General features: G+C 37.4%; 1 protein-coding gene across 4 annotated transcripts in view; it reads left to right on the forward strand.

Moving 5' to 3' along the window:
• Positions 1-16,234, forward strand: part of HERC2 (HECT and RLD domain containing E3 ubiquitin protein ligase 2) — a 103,544-nt gene that overhangs the window by 9,496 nt on the left and 77,814 nt on the right. For 3 of the 4 annotated variants that reach the window (XM_077781525.1, XM_077781527.1, XM_077781526.1), the window contains exons 3-4: positions 1,945-2,059; positions 9,320-9,457. In XM_077781525.1, coding sequence (XP_077637651.1) covers positions 1,945-2,059; positions 9,320-9,457 — 253 coding nt within the window. Of the gene's footprint in view, positions 1-1,301; positions 1,633-1,944; positions 2,060-9,319; positions 9,458-16,234 lie in introns of those variants that run through there. The other variant, XM_031504129.2, reaches the window with a different exon arrangement.

A 16,234-nucleotide genomic window follows, 5' to 3' on the forward strand; every position in this document is an offset into this window, starting at 1 on the left:
ATCAGTGAAACAACTGTTTTACTTTTTTTACACAAGAAAAAACCTATGAAAAGTAAATTCCTTAGGTGTCTCACTAAAGTGTATGACCACATCTAAAGAAGGAAAAAGTGAACACCATTTTTTGTAGAAATATTCATAGACTGGGAACAATTGAGAAAATCAGTTAATGATGAATGATTTTTTTCATTATTGAAATTCAACTTCAGATTATTCCAATTTTTAAAAAATGAAGCCAAATGTAAAGCTTTTAGCAAAACACAAATCTTTGCAAAAGCTCTTTGTGCTATGTAACCCTGAGGAACAGGGACTATACCTTTCAGTAAAGCATGCTCAGAGTTTGATTCTGGTGCTGTACAATTGATAAATCATGGGTAAAGTGAATAATATCTTGCTCACACTGCATGATTCTGTCCCTGGTCAGGCAATAGTAAGCGACAGACAAGTACAATGTGTCAACTCATTTTATGCTGAAAGAAGAACTATGAAAGTCATTGGTATGTGTTGGAGTGGATTTCTGAAGGATGCAATATGAAGTCAAGAAATTACTATGGTCATTTAGTGTGTTAGAGTCTTGTCTTTTAACTCCTGTTCTGAGATGAGCTGGATCAGCAAATCTCTGCCCTGATGGTGGATGTGTCTCTTAAAACCTGTAATCCTTAATCATTATAATATACTGATTTTATTTTGAGCTATTTTCTTCAGGCAAGTGGACTTTAGTGTAGTGGTAAATATTTTATGGCAGTTGTTGTAAGCCATGTCTTTGTATTACCTCTCAGTTAAAACACTTCAGATTTGAATGCTAGTTACATAACACACAGAGGCTTCTGAATGAGCCTTCAGCAGGTGGTGTATTTTTTTTTCTTTTCTAAAAATTTTTTTGTGGTGTTGATTTATTTTTTTTTAAATGTTGTCCATTGCACCACTGTGGTATGCAGAAAGTATTCTGTTTTTCAGTTTTTTGTCCTGCCCTCCTCCCTTATGCTATACAGTTGTGAATGACAGCCTGGTTATTATGGAATTCACTTGGGATGTAGATACTTGTTCTGTAGTGTTTTATAAAGCAAAAGAACAACATCTATGGAAGAGAAGTTATCCTGGTCATTAGAATTCTCCAAGGGAGATGCAAATTCCTAAATCATTAGGAGACTTGTGTTACAGCCAGTCCTTTTGTAAGTGTTTCCAGCTAGCAGAGTCTATGTTCTGTTGCCAGTATTTGTCCTCTTGAACACAAAGTGCATTGGGAGCTGACCTGGGCTGAGGCAGCCCTTTGCTCTTCTCTGGGTGCAGCAGGTTTTAGGCTTGATCCAGTCCATAATCTGGTTCTTCGTGGGAGAGGAAGCATTGTAGCAATTGGAAAGAAGAGGGAGGGTTGTGAGAGATGCTTTGCACAGCAGGACCAGATTGAACTGGCTGAATTCATTTACAAATCTGTGCCTTGATGTCATCATTCTGGTTAAGATGCCCAGCTCTTCAGTTGCTGGTTGGCAAGAGGACTGTGAGCTTCTCTGTCTTGGGATTTTATGCAGCTTGACTTTGTTTAAATAGCTTTTCCTGAAGAGAAAAAGGACTCCCCACACGTTCTCCCTGCCCCCCCCCAGCTGATGTCCTCTTGAACGGGTGGTTAGTTCTGAGGTGACCAAATCCATGCTTTTGATGAGAATTTGTCACCAAAAAAAAGTTAATTTTGCTGGACTTGAACCTATCTAAAATTTACCATTTTGCTCTTTTAACCTGAAAATAGCATAGCTAGACAATCAAGGATTCTGAAGATTTTTTTAAATCTTTGTCATACACACACACACACATAAAATCTCATTTTCCATGAGATGGTACATGTGTGTTCTTCTGGGATGATGTATAAAATCAGGTGTGTTTTAAGTGTTAGCTTGAGTTGCCTTGAGAGAAAAGTGTGTGTAACTCTATGTAATGTATTATTTTTAACAGCTTGCTTTTACACGAGATGGATTGTGTGGCTTGTGGAATGAAATGGTAAAAGATGGAGAGATTGTATATCCTGGAACAGAATTAATACAGAGTGGTGAACTACCTCCAAGAAAAGGTATGAATTTTAAATGTCTTTTAATTTGTTTTTGTTCTTTCATTGTGATGTTGAAAATGGAATTCAGCTTTCATACTGTCACAAAAGTTGTTTATCATCACCTGTCTATACAATTTGCAGGTGTTAATGTTTTGAATTAAATACAATTGAAAGCAATTTCTAAAAAGTGTATGAAAAGGTAATGTCCAAACTTCCAAATGAAGTCTTAACTGTGTTCTAGCCTTGTGAAATTTTACTTCATAACTAGGCATGTTACTATGAGAGAGGCTTGGCAGTGTCTTTTTGTTTGGTATGCTTTGTGTGTTTACAGCTGTAGACTTCGTTTAAAGGAAGTGGACTGAGGAATGGGATAAAGCTGATACTGCTATTTCTAATTTTGTTTACAGTCTTCAGAAAGTGACTGAAAGGTCAGCTTAACAACTGTCCACAATCTGCCTGAGAATGTTGAGCGTGTTATTTTAAGTTTTCCAGTGTACTTCAGAGCAGTCCTATCACTGCAAATATTGCAAATGGCAGAGTAATACATCTGCTTAGAGAGATTACTTTGGTAGGGGTGGATTTTGTTTTGTGATGGGCAATGCTGGAATGGGATGATTGTATTTTTGCTTTTTTTTTTCATCTTTACCACAGAAGTGGTGCTCTTTTGACTCTGTATTGAACAGAAAATTAGACTAGTCAGAAAGAAAAATATTTGTTTCCTGATCTGGCTGAAATGGACTCACCAAATGGTCAGATAAGTTCTGTCAGTAATTTGTAAGATTTCCTGATAAACAAGGAGATGGGTAGAAATGCTACCTTTGTTAAGAGTGAACTATTTTTTTGGCATCTATTACTTTCTGAACTGTACTGTGGGATAGACATGATATTTCAAACCAATTACTCACATAGACAATTTTTTCATACCTATAGTATGCCTCCTTTAAAAATAGGGGAAATGGATGTGTTTTTCATTAGAGGAGGTAATTTTTACAGGAAGTAAGATAGCAGTAAATAATTTATGAAAAGAATGAATTATACATTTACTTATCAAGAGTATAAGCTTTGTAGGTTATTAGTGGCTGCATGCTGTAGTAAAAATCAGGTTATGCTCCTAACTGTTTCAGAGTTAGAAAACTCTGTCTTCCGTATGCTGCTGGCCCCTTGGAATATTATTGTTGACACTGGGTGAAAATACAGGTGATCTTATCAGGAAGGCTACTACAAAGCTGCTCATGAAATGAGTGGAGGTGGGATAATAGTTTGCATGTGTAGTTATAACAGACATTGTAAACTTGTTGCAATAAAAGGAAGTATTACCTCCTAAAGGAATTGTAGGAAATGCTTTCCCATTCACTGACAGCTCATGATAGAGGTGTTGTGGTTGTGGTATAACAATTCAGCACACTTAGTTTTCATGTAGAAGAAGGATAACAAACATCTGTAATACTGAAGGATATTTTATATATGTATATATATGTATTTTCTTTTTTGCAAATGAAATAGATGAATTGATCTTTTCATGCTGGATACTTACATCTTTTCATGGTTTTAGAGTTGTACTTGTGCTAGTTTTTTGACAGAAAACTGTTTTTCCGATATCGTTATAGCAAGTAGCTGGAGAGAATTGAGATTTTTAGTTATAATGCTTTAGTGCTTTTAGTAATTCTGAGAAAGCTTATAGAGAGATGCTATAGTATAATTATTTTTAATTTTCAGGGTAATCTTTGAAATATCAGCTAGGAAAATACAATCTGTCACTTCTGATGCAAAATATAGTCAGCACTATGAAGTAGAAATCCAGAAGTGCTAAGTCAATCATCTGTGACTTTGTTTGTTCACACTTAGCACACTTATTCTGAACAACGAGAATTTTTTATTTTAATGCTGCATGTATGTATGTACAAGTCTTAGAAGGTTCAAAAAGGTATGAAATGTTAAAGACTGCAGACCACTTATTTAAAAGTAGTTTCTGATACTTCATTGTATAAATAAGTCTTTTATGTTACTCTAAGATGTCCAAGCTTTGATGGGGCTTTTGAAAGCTTTCTCATGTACATAGTGTGGTGGTGGTGAAGGCAGACTGCTATTTGTTGTTTCCAGTTCTGTATTGTGGTGGGTTGACCTTAGCCAGGTGCCCAGATTTCCTTCCAGCTCCTTGCTTACTGCCCCTCCTTGATGGGTCAGAGGGAGAAAATAAAATATAAAAGCTTGGGAGTTGAGATAAAGCCTGGGAGATCACTTAGCAGTTACCGTCTTGGGGAAAATTAGTTTATTTTAGTGCCAGTTAAAATAGACTTGTATGGTGAGTAACAAAGGTAAAAACTAAAATGCCACATTCCACTTGTCTTTGCTTCTGGAGAAGTTAAGTGACGGTATTACATAGCATAGATCACACCTGTTCCTTTCCACAGCTGGATGGTGTATGTTCTTCTACATATTTCTTGAAACACTGCAGTAGTTCAGAAATTTAAATAACAGCTTTTTCCGGCTTTTAACTCTTAGGATTAATCTATGAACTGTTTCAGTGAAGTTAGTTTTCATAAATGCTATTGTTGGCCTGCAGGATTCTAAAATACAGCTATCTTGCTTACCAGGCTTGAGTTTTCAGAGAAAAAAAGGCTAATCAAGGCTATTTTTGGTCACTGTCAGTGAGGTTGTGTGTTTGATCATGGAACCAGAAAAGCTGATGTTCAGTTTGCACCTGTGAACTTGTAGCTCAAGTTAAGTTTCATGAAATGAAAATATAAAGTATTTATGTCTGTTTAGTTGGTACTTGCTTTTTTGCATAAATGATCTGAAAATATAATTCAAGAGGAGAGGGAAAAGTACACACAAGTAATGAGATTTATATAAAACCGAGTGGTTTTATATGAAAAGCAGTATAGATTAATGTCAATATTCAGAATTTGCTGCTAAATTGACTAATCTGGAGATGAACAAGAGTGGTTGCTCTATGTAGTCCCTTTTATTCAGTCTTTTTTAAGAAGTTTTGATTTAAGCCCATCCACTGTAAGTCTATTTCTTCACTAGTGCTCTAGGTCTCTTGCTGCTGACTGGACTGTTTAGAAGAGGCACTTCATTTTGCCAGTGGATATTAGCAGTGGCAGTAGACTGGGAGAACATGCTATTGATAGCAAAAAACATTCTCTCTAGGAAGAATATAGAAGTAGTGCATGCTTTTCTCCTGTTAGCAAGAATGTTTGGTTAGGAATAAGGTCTTTGTTTTGAATTCATGGCACTTTAAGAAAAGCATGTTTGATAAATGTGTTCAACAGAATGTGTTTGTATGTTTCCAAGTACCATCTGAGGATACAGCTGTGACAGTAGTGATGTCCAAATAGAGGTGCACTTACAGCATTGCATGTATTTCAAAGACAATCAGGCTGCCCTCAGGAAATTTGGATTAGATTAATAACTTGTATATAGGAATTTATATTGTGAAAATAATAAAAAGTATTAAATAATATTATTCATGCTAAATTTTCAAGTCAGAGAACTGCTACTTGTAAAAATTTAAGACAATACCAGTCTCTTTAAGACACACAGGTCTCTTTTGTGGGTTGATATTTTTTATTTCTTTTTGATTCCTCAAACTTCATAGGTGGAAAATTATGTTTCAATTAGCTGTTTTAAGTTCCAGGACAAAAAATATAAAATAGTCAGCTTCATAGCTCCATCCTGCCTTTGGCAAACACTATGGGCTTCCTCTTCTGTTTCCCCTTTCCTTAAAGTTGGACCTTTCTCTGCCTGTTGCCTCTAAATACACAAACCTCATGCAGCGTTGCACCTGCAAGCAGGTTAAATGAAGTCCAAATGCCACAAGCAGTTCCAGTGAGGCTGGCAGAAACAAAATATTTATGACAAGAATAACAGCATGTGGGAATTGGTTATGGTGGTTGCTGTGCAGACCATGGTATAAATCAAACTGTAGTAGTGTGTAGGGATGTGGGCTGGCTCTTGCTTTGAGCCTCCTGTTTTGTGTAAAGGAGAACTTGTTAGAAGTGAGAAGTGGCACTTTTCTCTTCAGCTTTCCCCTGACCCAGCTGTGGGTTGTTAGGGAAGTCTTTAGTCACTCTGTTGGATGGTTTGATTTCAGATGTGTAGAATGCTCTATTGTAAATTAAAAATGATTTAATGCATTTTAAAAAATGGTATACCAGGGAAGAAAAGAAAATTTATTTCTGATTAGGGTTAGGAGATCAGAATCTTATCATCTAACCTAGAAGGCTGTATAAATACGGTTTCAAATGGTAAAGCATATCTTTCCCTCACAAATAACTATCAATTTTGTGTATGTAAATATATATGTGTGTGTGTGTAAAAATTCGAGGATTTTTGACAGAAAATATATTGCATCTGAAATGTTTTCTGGATCTGGGACTACCAAATACTGGTTTAGGGAGGTTGTGAGATACAGCCCTTTGCTAAAGCACATCCCGTGTGACTTTATCCCATCAAAATCTGTAGGGAAACTGTTGCAGGCTTTCTCTTGCAGTGGAGGGATTCCCAACCACATGAGTTCATTGGCATTTCAGAGCAGCACAAGACCATACTAGAACAGGTGGTGGAGGACACTATGCAGTGTCAGTTTTTTTCCCTCATTGATTATGAAATGTAAGTTCCATTTTTAGTACTTCCTTTTTATCCTCGGTTTATACCAGATTAAGCCATGGCTGTGCAATACAGTACACACATGGTGAGCTGCCATGGTTTGATTTGGGACCTGATTTCTTGCTGAGAAGGTTTACTTCAGTTGCTCACTTTTGACTGCTGGCTGTGCCTAAGTGCCTCAGTGAAGTGTTTGTATACTAAAACTTGATGAAGAGAAAGGTCTTGTAGGGAGCTGTTTCCCCCACCACAATATTCACAAAATTAAGTTAAATCTTGTTGACACACTGCACTGTACTTTTGCATTCATTGTTTTGAGAACTGTCTTCCTACTTGTTACTTTGGTCTGTTCTGACTTTGCTCAAGATAATTTCTCCTCCCTGCCCTTCTTTCTGAAAAATCTTTGGGTCTTCCTGTTTAAAAATCTTTCATGAAGCATAAAGAACTTCCAAAATTATGATGTCTGTGTTGGTGCTTTCAATCTAGATTGATACCAGCTTTGTCTGTTATATGGCAAGTGTTTTTTTGCAAGTTTAGTGAACTGTCTTTGTGAAACAATTTGACATGGTCTTTTAATGTGATTTTTAGCTCATTTCCTTCCTACTTTTTCTCTTATTGCTCCTCTTCTTGGTTCATACAGACAATTTAAAAAAAAAAAAATCCTCCTGTGGATTTACATGCCAGAGTTGTTTTTATTCCATACAAAGCTTCAATTCCCACCTGGATTAGGATCTTCTCTATTTGCAGTGAGGAGTTTGATAAAATGACTAGGTTTGTAGCCCTTGGTTGTCATCCTTTGCCAAGGATCTTTTAAAAAGCGTGACAAGTTCTGCTGCAGCTGCCTGTAAATTGGGTGTTGGCACAGCATCCTTCTACCCACTAACTAAAATTCCAGACCCTGCAAAGTATGTCTCTAGACATGTGGGTGAGTGGAGAAACAGTGAGATTATGGTGTTACTGTGGTAATACTGTGAGCCACTGGGGCTGAGCAGGATCCTTGGTCTATGAGTTCTGTACTTTTCATGTTATTTGCTTGTGCCTTTGGAAAGAAACAGCTGGATTGAATCACATTTTGGACATTGTTATCAAACTGGTGACTCACAGGCTGTTCCTTAGTGTTTGAGGGACACAGATTCTGTTTGCCACTTACAAGAACTCTCTCCAAATTGCATTTTCCTGTTCTCAAGTGACTTTGCTATCTCTTCCTTGACCTGCAATCTCAGCTTGTCATGGATACTGCAATTATGCCTCCTTTCCTTTTTTTCATGCCCTTCAGTCTTCATCTTCCACCTCCTGAGCACCTGTCAGTTACAGGTCAGGAAACAGTGCTTTAATTTAAAATTTGTGTAATTAAGGCACCCCAAAAGAACTTTATTTTGGGAGGTCTTATTGTCTCCAGTTAAAAAAAAAAAAATAACAAAGAGGCAATCATAGCTCCAGTTCCAGCCAGATTAAGCATTAATTTTATGTTAGGCTAGATGGAAAGAATAGCTGAATGTACTTGTACATTGTGATAGGTGTATTTTGTACATTCTGAGATAATGAGAGCCTTTGATCTCACTCCATGAGTGTGAGGCAGGCTGCAGTAGATGTTCCATGTCTGGCTGCTGATGTAAACCTCTTGCTTATTATTTTCTTCTGATATATACTGGTACAAATGCATTATTTTCGTGGGGTGGGAAAGGAAAAAAAAAAACCAAAATACTAGTGCTTATCTGTTGAGTTGTGGCTGGGACATTCTGGACTAGACTGGGAGATAGGAATGAAGGATTGATCAATTCTAGGAGCCAGGTAAAAAAGGCTGGAACTAAACTCTTCATGGGCAAATTTCAAATGCTGGACTTAAGAAATTTTGAGTGGTATGGCTTGAAAAGAAGGTTAGGGTAAGGAAAGTAGCTGGCCATGTGTCTCTCAATTGCAAGGTAATCCTATGCAATGAACTGACTGGAGGTATGGATATGGAAATCTATAATCCCAATATAAATAAAGAGAAACTTCCAGCTGTCTAGTTCTACTCCATTTCGAGAATTGAGACTTTCAGGCAGCCTTTGATTATAGAGATGAGTGACTAATGTCTGTGTTCTGACTTTGTGAAAGTAGTTTCAAAAGGATTGCACATGCTGTTTCATTGCTTAGGCAGAAAATGGTGGTATTATTTTCAGTACTTGCCAGTAATTATTAAGATGCTAGTTGTTTTGCAGATGTTGACATACTGCTGCATAAAAGTAGTGTAAATGTTTAAATGCCTATGTACAGCTCTCCTTGATTTTGAAAAACAGGCTATTGCTGTCTTTTTATTCTTGGAAATGGAATATAAAACCAAGTAAATGCTACAACAATACAGATAGTTGAGAGCACAATCTGACTTCAAGTGCCTTCTTTGCAGTACTGTGTATTGCAAATCCTTTACATGATGGTATTTATATAAAATGATCATCATCCTGAAGAGGTTACAGAGGTGATTTCTGGATTGTAAGGTCACTGTGTTATGAAATGACCTGTTGACTTGTAACAGTTAACATGGTAAAATACTACTTTCCCCCACCATGTTCTCTTAATGATAGACAATAGTTCTATAAGCTTGTGGGTATTTCTAATCTAGATCTGAATTCCAACCTGACTTGAAGGTAACTTGACTGGTCTTTTTTTTCCCTTCCCTTTTGTTTTCTTTAGATGATAGCACTGAATGCCAAACTTTATCGAAGAAAGAAGAGCAGAATGACAAAGAAAAGAAAGATGAAGAAGAGACTCCACTGCCCACTTACAGGGCCAAATCAATTGTTGAGAGTTGGGTGTGGGGTAAACAACCAGGTATCACAGCTGTTTTGGTCATTTTCACTGACATTATGTATATTGATCACTTCTTTTGTAGCATCAGGAAGTATTTGTATCAAGTGTACTTGCTGACGTATGCAGCTCTTAGGTTAGTGAAATAAGTTGGATATGTGGTTTAACTGTGATTGAAATTAGACATTTGCTGTAATTAATTTCAGGTTTAATTGGACTCTTGACTTGAAGAGTCAATTTTCCCCTGTCAGGCTGCTTGAAGGAATGATAGACCCATTTGCAATAAATGAAGTTACCCAGTGAAAAGTTCCAATGTCTTCAGAATATTTCTTTTCAGTTGCAGACTGTGAGAACCCCGGGTTTGGCTGGGGTTCTCGTGTGGTGGTAGAGCTTCTCCTCCAACCCGTGTTCCCAAAGGAAAACTCCGCAGTCTCTTCTTGTTCGGTCTGAAGATGTTTTATTGCTAGTTATCTAACAGATTAAGTTCTCGGGCTGTGGCCCTTTGGTCAGCGGCCCAGGCAGAGACGCATACACTCCTGACACCCTGACTGTCCGGTGTCTTCTTCTCCTCTCTCCCCGCCTAGGGCTGCTGCTATCTTTTATAAGATATATTACGTATAACATGTTTACAATTATTCCCCAATACCTATTACCTACGTTACTAAGTGTTTTTCTATTCTAAACCAATCTGGAGTGCCAACATCATCAAGAACATGGAGGTAAGGAAGAAGAAAGAAGAAGGATGGGTTCAGCCCACTTTCCTCCATCTTAGAACTTCTGACCCCCATGTACAAAGTAAAAACCCCCCTGTACATGTACTAAAACCCCCCTGTACACTACCAAAAAATATTTCCCTCTACTTTGTGACTACATTTACTATACTATTTAGCACTTTGTGACTGCTTGTTCCACCTTCAAAGTTGGTAATTCATTCCATGGTTCAAACTCGAAATTACAGCTAAATCCAGCTGCCTGCTGGGGTCCAGACTGTGTCTAACCACGGCCTGGAACCTCTAAAAATGTTTGAGAAACATTTTGAGTTCCCACAGCAGACAAGATAAAGAAATTGCTTAGTTTCTGAAACCTGAATTTTCTGCAGGCAGTAATGGTTTAATGAGTGATTTTTCTTTGGCTTCATGATCTGGTAGATAGATTTGTGTGAATCGTGGGATGAAGGTTGCAATGGTTAGTTCAGTTAACTGTCCTCACCTTTGCTGACAGTAATTGCACCTGTGGTGGCAGTGAAAAAGCAGTTTGTGTGTTCACATCTTCGTGTAGGGGTCTATAAAATACTACTTTTGATACTGAAGCCAGTTGAAGTTCATGGCTGTTTGCTACTGTAGAGCTACGGTTCATTGTCTAAAATTGTCCATGTTTAAAAATAGCAGATCAGAAGAAGCCTCAGTTCAGTAGTTTATTTTACAGTTCCTGGTACATGATATTGCCTGATTCAGATGTTGGCATGTACAAACTTCAGAGACATCTGTTGTGTCACTTGTCTTTTTTCCTCACCCAGAAGCACTTGAAGATCCCTGGGAAAAGTATTATCTCTTCAGTGCCAGAATCTGCATCTGTGTAGCTGTGTTTGCTAGGGGAGATAATTGTTTCTGTGGAGCCACAGGTCAGCTGCCAGTCTGCTGTCCTCTGCTCTGTGCCAGCCTGCTTGCTCCCTTTCCTTGAGGACAGGAGGACAGATGGATTTGCTGTCACTCTGGTAGTAGTAGGACAGCATCTTGCAGTATATCAGGAATGACAAGAATTGCCACTACAGTGGAAGAGAGCGAGAATTGAATGTGTTAGAGAGATGTGAGCTGAAGGTCAAATTACTTATGTCTTATATTCTTATTTAATGTGTGTTGCTGAAAAGTAAAATAAAACTGTTTTACAGAATGGTAATCTATATGTCAAAGATCTTACCAAATTTCTTCCAGCTGACTGAAGTGTTTGAAACAACACTTGGTGTTTAAGCTCACCCTCCAATTATTTTTTTAAATATTGAAGAAGCAGTTTTTCAAAATAAAAAGGATGTATGTGTGTTTGGAGTTTTCAGAAAGTAATAACTTTGTCTTGTAGTTATTTCTAGAACAAGAATCCATACACATGGCAATAAACCATACTATAGAGAAGTATTAAAATAATGTGTGAATAATTTGTCAGAAATAGATTTTTATTCCTTGGTCTCTGTTACCATTTGTGCTTGAAGTTTGTATCACCTAGCTGTGACAAAAATCCTTAAACAGTGCTATGAACATGCTTGTGGTTTATTTATGCAATAAATGCATTTATTGTATAAATAAACTGCAAGTGTGGCTTTTGTTCCTGATTCTAGATTACCTTGTTAATTTTTGTTTTGCAGTTGTCTGATATATAGCTGCCTTTTGAGCCATCCTAGTTTTTGTTGCTTGGTAATTAATTTTGAAAAAAACTACAGCATCAGTTCCATTCTGATACTTTCTGTTAATATTTCATAAAATGAGAACTGTTTTAAGCATTTCTTCTGTTATCCTTCAAAAAATAAACTTTTAAACATTTCCTTGTCATAACCATGAAGGAATTTTAAAAAGGAGAGTTGTTTCTTAAATATATAATTGCTGATCAAGTAAGAATTAAAGATTTACCATGTCTTCATTTATGGTTTATATTCCTTTACAAGTAAGATATAATTCAGAGGTGGAGATTTGGGGTTATGTTACAGAAAGAACTGAAGAGGCATTTAAAGTCAGTGTTTCAGGTCAGTACACTGAAGTATTTCTACTGAGTTGAATGATTTACAGCCTTACATTATGAAAATAGTAACTAGATATTAGACACTGTATGTTTTAGAAGTGCTGTAATACAATCTTATTTTGCCAAGTGTGGGGAATCTTGGTGTTGAACTTCAGGCTAATGTAGGTCAGTGGGCCTTGTGACACCCCTCCCCCATAAGAGCTAAGAGATTTGTGAGGGCACGGAGAAAAACCTGCTCATTAAATGTGTTGAGAAACAGTACTTCATGTGCCCCTCCACTCCATGCTTGTTTTGTCATCCTGGCACAAGTTCAGAGGAGCAAAATGCTTTCCCTAGGTCTCATTTATGCTGAGATCACTGTGCTGTCAGAACAGGGCAAAGATATCATAGTGTTTTTTTCTTATTTTTTTGTAATGGTCTTACATTCCAAGTACTGTAAGAGTACATAAGATAATAATACATACATGCATAAGTTATTCTTTGACTTTAAGGTGTTTTTTCTTTCTCTTGCATCTTAGTGTTCTTCTATTTCATATTCAGCTCTTTCATGATACCACTGTTAAACTATTCCTTTTTTACATGAATGCTCCCTTAAAATATCTTCCGCCTGTTGTATTCATACCAGGTTGGGTACAGTCATAAAGCAGTTCCTCTGTTTCTTCCTGAAAATCCTTGTTTACTACCTTCTTTTATCTCACTTTTCTGAAGATATTTCAGGTTTTAACATCTTACATGATATGAGGTCCAGGTGTTCAGCCCTAGGTATGGGGAGAAAAAAAGAGGAAACTCATTGAAGTGGTTATTCAAAGCCTACAGAAAATAGAGCGGTATTTCATCTTCTTGGGCTTCTTTTTCTTAAATGAATGTGCTTGAAGTTGGCTATATTGAATCATACTTTTTACAGCGTTGCATCTTATTTTTCTGATGGTGTTAGTACAGTATCACCAAGATTGCACCAAGAAATGCTTTATGGGCACTACTGGAGAAGCAAGGTTAAAATTAACCATGTGACTTCAGTGAGCTTGTTGACATACTTGTCATTACCAAGTGCACTTGTATTCCTGCATTTGTGTTGTGAGAGAAGGAGATAGGCAGAATTTCCATCCTGTAAGGGGCTTTTAATTACATGATGAAATTTAAATTTACACTGTGTCCAGAAGTAATTAAAAAGTAGTCATGGCATTGAAAAAAACCCTAGTTTAGCCTTCTTTATTTAGATATTTTTGGCTTTTATCAAATATCTTGATTCATGCTTTTTAGATTTACAAATGCTAGTCAAAGGATAAAATTTGACACCCCACCCCCCCATTTTACATTTCTCAGAGCTCCTTTGTCCATGTATTTTTTTACCTTTTTGCCTTTGCATCATCATACCATCATCCTCTTCCCTCTACCCCAGCTTGAAACCACTTGTCCTACTCCAAATATCTGTTTGGTTGCTGTTTACACCCTTAAGGAGTGTATGTGTTAGTGTGTATTTTTATACACAGACAGGAATTTAAATTCTTGCTATTTCGTTTTGTAGAATTGTAGGCTATGCTGAGTTTGAAGGGACCTGTGAGGATCATAAAGCCCAACTCTTGGCCCTGCCCAGGCCATCCCAATAGTCACACTATGTGCCTGAGAACATTGTCCAAACACTTGCACTCGAGCAGGTTGGTGCTGTGACCACTTCCCTGGGGAACTGCAGTGCCCAACCAGCTTCTGAGTAAAAAACTTTTTCCTGATATCCAACCTAAACTTCCCGTGACTCAGCTTTATGCCATATCCTTGAGTCCTGTCACTGGTCACAAGAGTGAAGGATGGTCCTTGCCCCTCCACTTCCCCTCAGGAGGATGTTGAAGACCACAATGAGGTCTCCCCTCAGTCTCCTCCAGGCTGAACAAACCAAGTGTTCTCAGCTGCCTCTCATAAGGCTTCTCCTCCAGACACTTCACTGTCCTGCACCCAGCCACAAAATGAGATGCATTCTGAATGCACACGCAGCTGACCAATATTTCTCCTGCTGAATATTAATAAGGTGAATTCTGATGCTGTTCATCTTTTGGCTTTTAGCTTTCTTCTCCCCTGTTCAAATGCCCTTTAGGCATTATATTCTTTGTTGATATAAAATAACATTGAAAGCCCATTTTGGTTTTGCTTCTGAAGGAAATTATGTCTATGTGATGGCATTGTTGTCCTTCCCTCTAACTTTTGCATTTGCTCATTCTAGAGGTTTGAAGGGTCATTAGAAGGGACTGTTAAGTCAAGCCAACTGCATCTTCTATCTCCTGTTTGTCCAGTGGAAATAATGTGTAGTGGAAGGGGAAAAAGATGACAAAATATGAAATTCTCTAGGAAATTAGAACACATTAGTTCTGCTGGTGACAGGAATGTGTACTCATTATAACAGTAGGTTCATGCCAAATTCTGTTTGAAATGCGTTTCCAAGTCTGAAATCTCTCTGCACTGTAACATCTATATTTGCTGTTATTAAAGTTTGTGAGTCAAACTGGAAACATTGCAGCCTGATATTGGCATTTTCAAGGTGCCTAATTTATCTGTCAGAAACGTGTGGTGTTCCTTAAAAGAGCTAATGAAATGAGCATTAAGAAACCACATATCATGTTAAGTTGTTTCTTTGTGCTGTTAAAACAGGAGCAAACTGCCTTTGGACATGCTACCTATCTTAGGGCTCCTGTCAGAGATGATTTAAGAAGCTGATCTTTTCAGCTGTGTGTTTTGTCCCTGTGTTGTTCAAATAGCTGAATAACACCACTTCTTGACTCTGTTCTGTCAAATAGAAATTGGCTGGGTTGAACAATTTCAGTGTTTTTCCTTCTAATGCAGGGAGCTTTGGGCAGGAGGAATTAGGAAGTGAAGATGTGTAGTTGTGTTGTTTGCTGAGAGGAGGGAGAGATGTCATAAATTTTAACAGAAGAGGGTAAAATCCTTGCTATCTGTATTGCAGCCAGCAACATACCTGACTGTAGCTGCCAGTTAACAAGTATTCTGGTAATGGTGTTTTGAGAAATTACACTGTTGTGGTATGACTCCAACTCCTACTGTGCAGGTATAGAATAGGTAAATAATGTGTCTCTACCTTTCACAGCATAACAGGCAAAGCATAGCGTTGCAAAGGATGGCTAGCATCAAGGGCTGGTGTAGTGACATATGAACAGTTTTGTTTAAAGAGTTCCCTGTAACCTTCTCAGATGAAATTTGAATCGTTACTATTAATAAGCTATTCTCTCATTAGACTGTTCAGTTCATCTGTAACAAGCATTGCTCAGATTTGAAGGTCTATTGAACTATGTTTCACTGCATTGATTCCCAGATGTGTTTAAATCTTTTGAAAGCTTAACTAAACTTTTTGTAAAGATAAATTTACTTATTGTGGAATAAGAGAAGATATAAAGTGAGGAAGTGTATAGATAGATCTCACTTAAAAATAGTGTTACTTTTAATAAAACAAGACAGTAATTGATTCAGTTTTTAGATGTCTGAGTTATAAGGATACTATTACTTGTTCCAGCCTTTACTACACTTTGTATATTAACTTTGTTTTGCATTCTCAAAATACTAAAGGAATTTTATATAAAATATTTACAAGCAGAATTTTTAAATTTTGGTAGAAAGCCTTCCTAAAATTGTAGCCGCTCTTAACTGTGGAGGCACATCCTTCTCCCCCAGCTTTCTTAACCTCCCCCTAGGTCTGAGGTCATTGAAACATGTCAAACCCTAAACCTTAAGGCAATTGTGCTGGCAAGAAATATATCTTTCTTAATTTATGTAACACCTGGATGTCATTGTGGCTGATTGAAAGTGGTTTGAAAGGTGCGCAGTTGCAGATTTTCAGGGAAAGTTCCCTGTGAAATAATTGCTGGAGGATTGGTGAGTAGGTGGTCTCTGCTTGTCCTGTTTCTTTCTAGTAGTCCCCATGATGGATTTTTCATAAGTGTGTTGTTTTGAAACAAAGTTTTCAACTGTCACAAGCAAATTTAGAGAGTTTCCACCATTAGGTAACCTCCTGGGCAGGAATGAAGGATGAATGCTGTAGCTCTGTATTACTTGACAGACTGCTGTCTCTCTCAC

Source organism: Lonchura striata, chromosome 2, assembly GCF_046129695.1.
Source record: "Lonchura striata isolate bLonStr1 chromosome 2, bLonStr1.mat, whole genome shotgun sequence".
In the NCBI taxonomy this organism is placed as follows: Eukaryota; Metazoa; Chordata; class Aves; order Passeriformes; family Estrildidae; genus Lonchura; species Lonchura striata.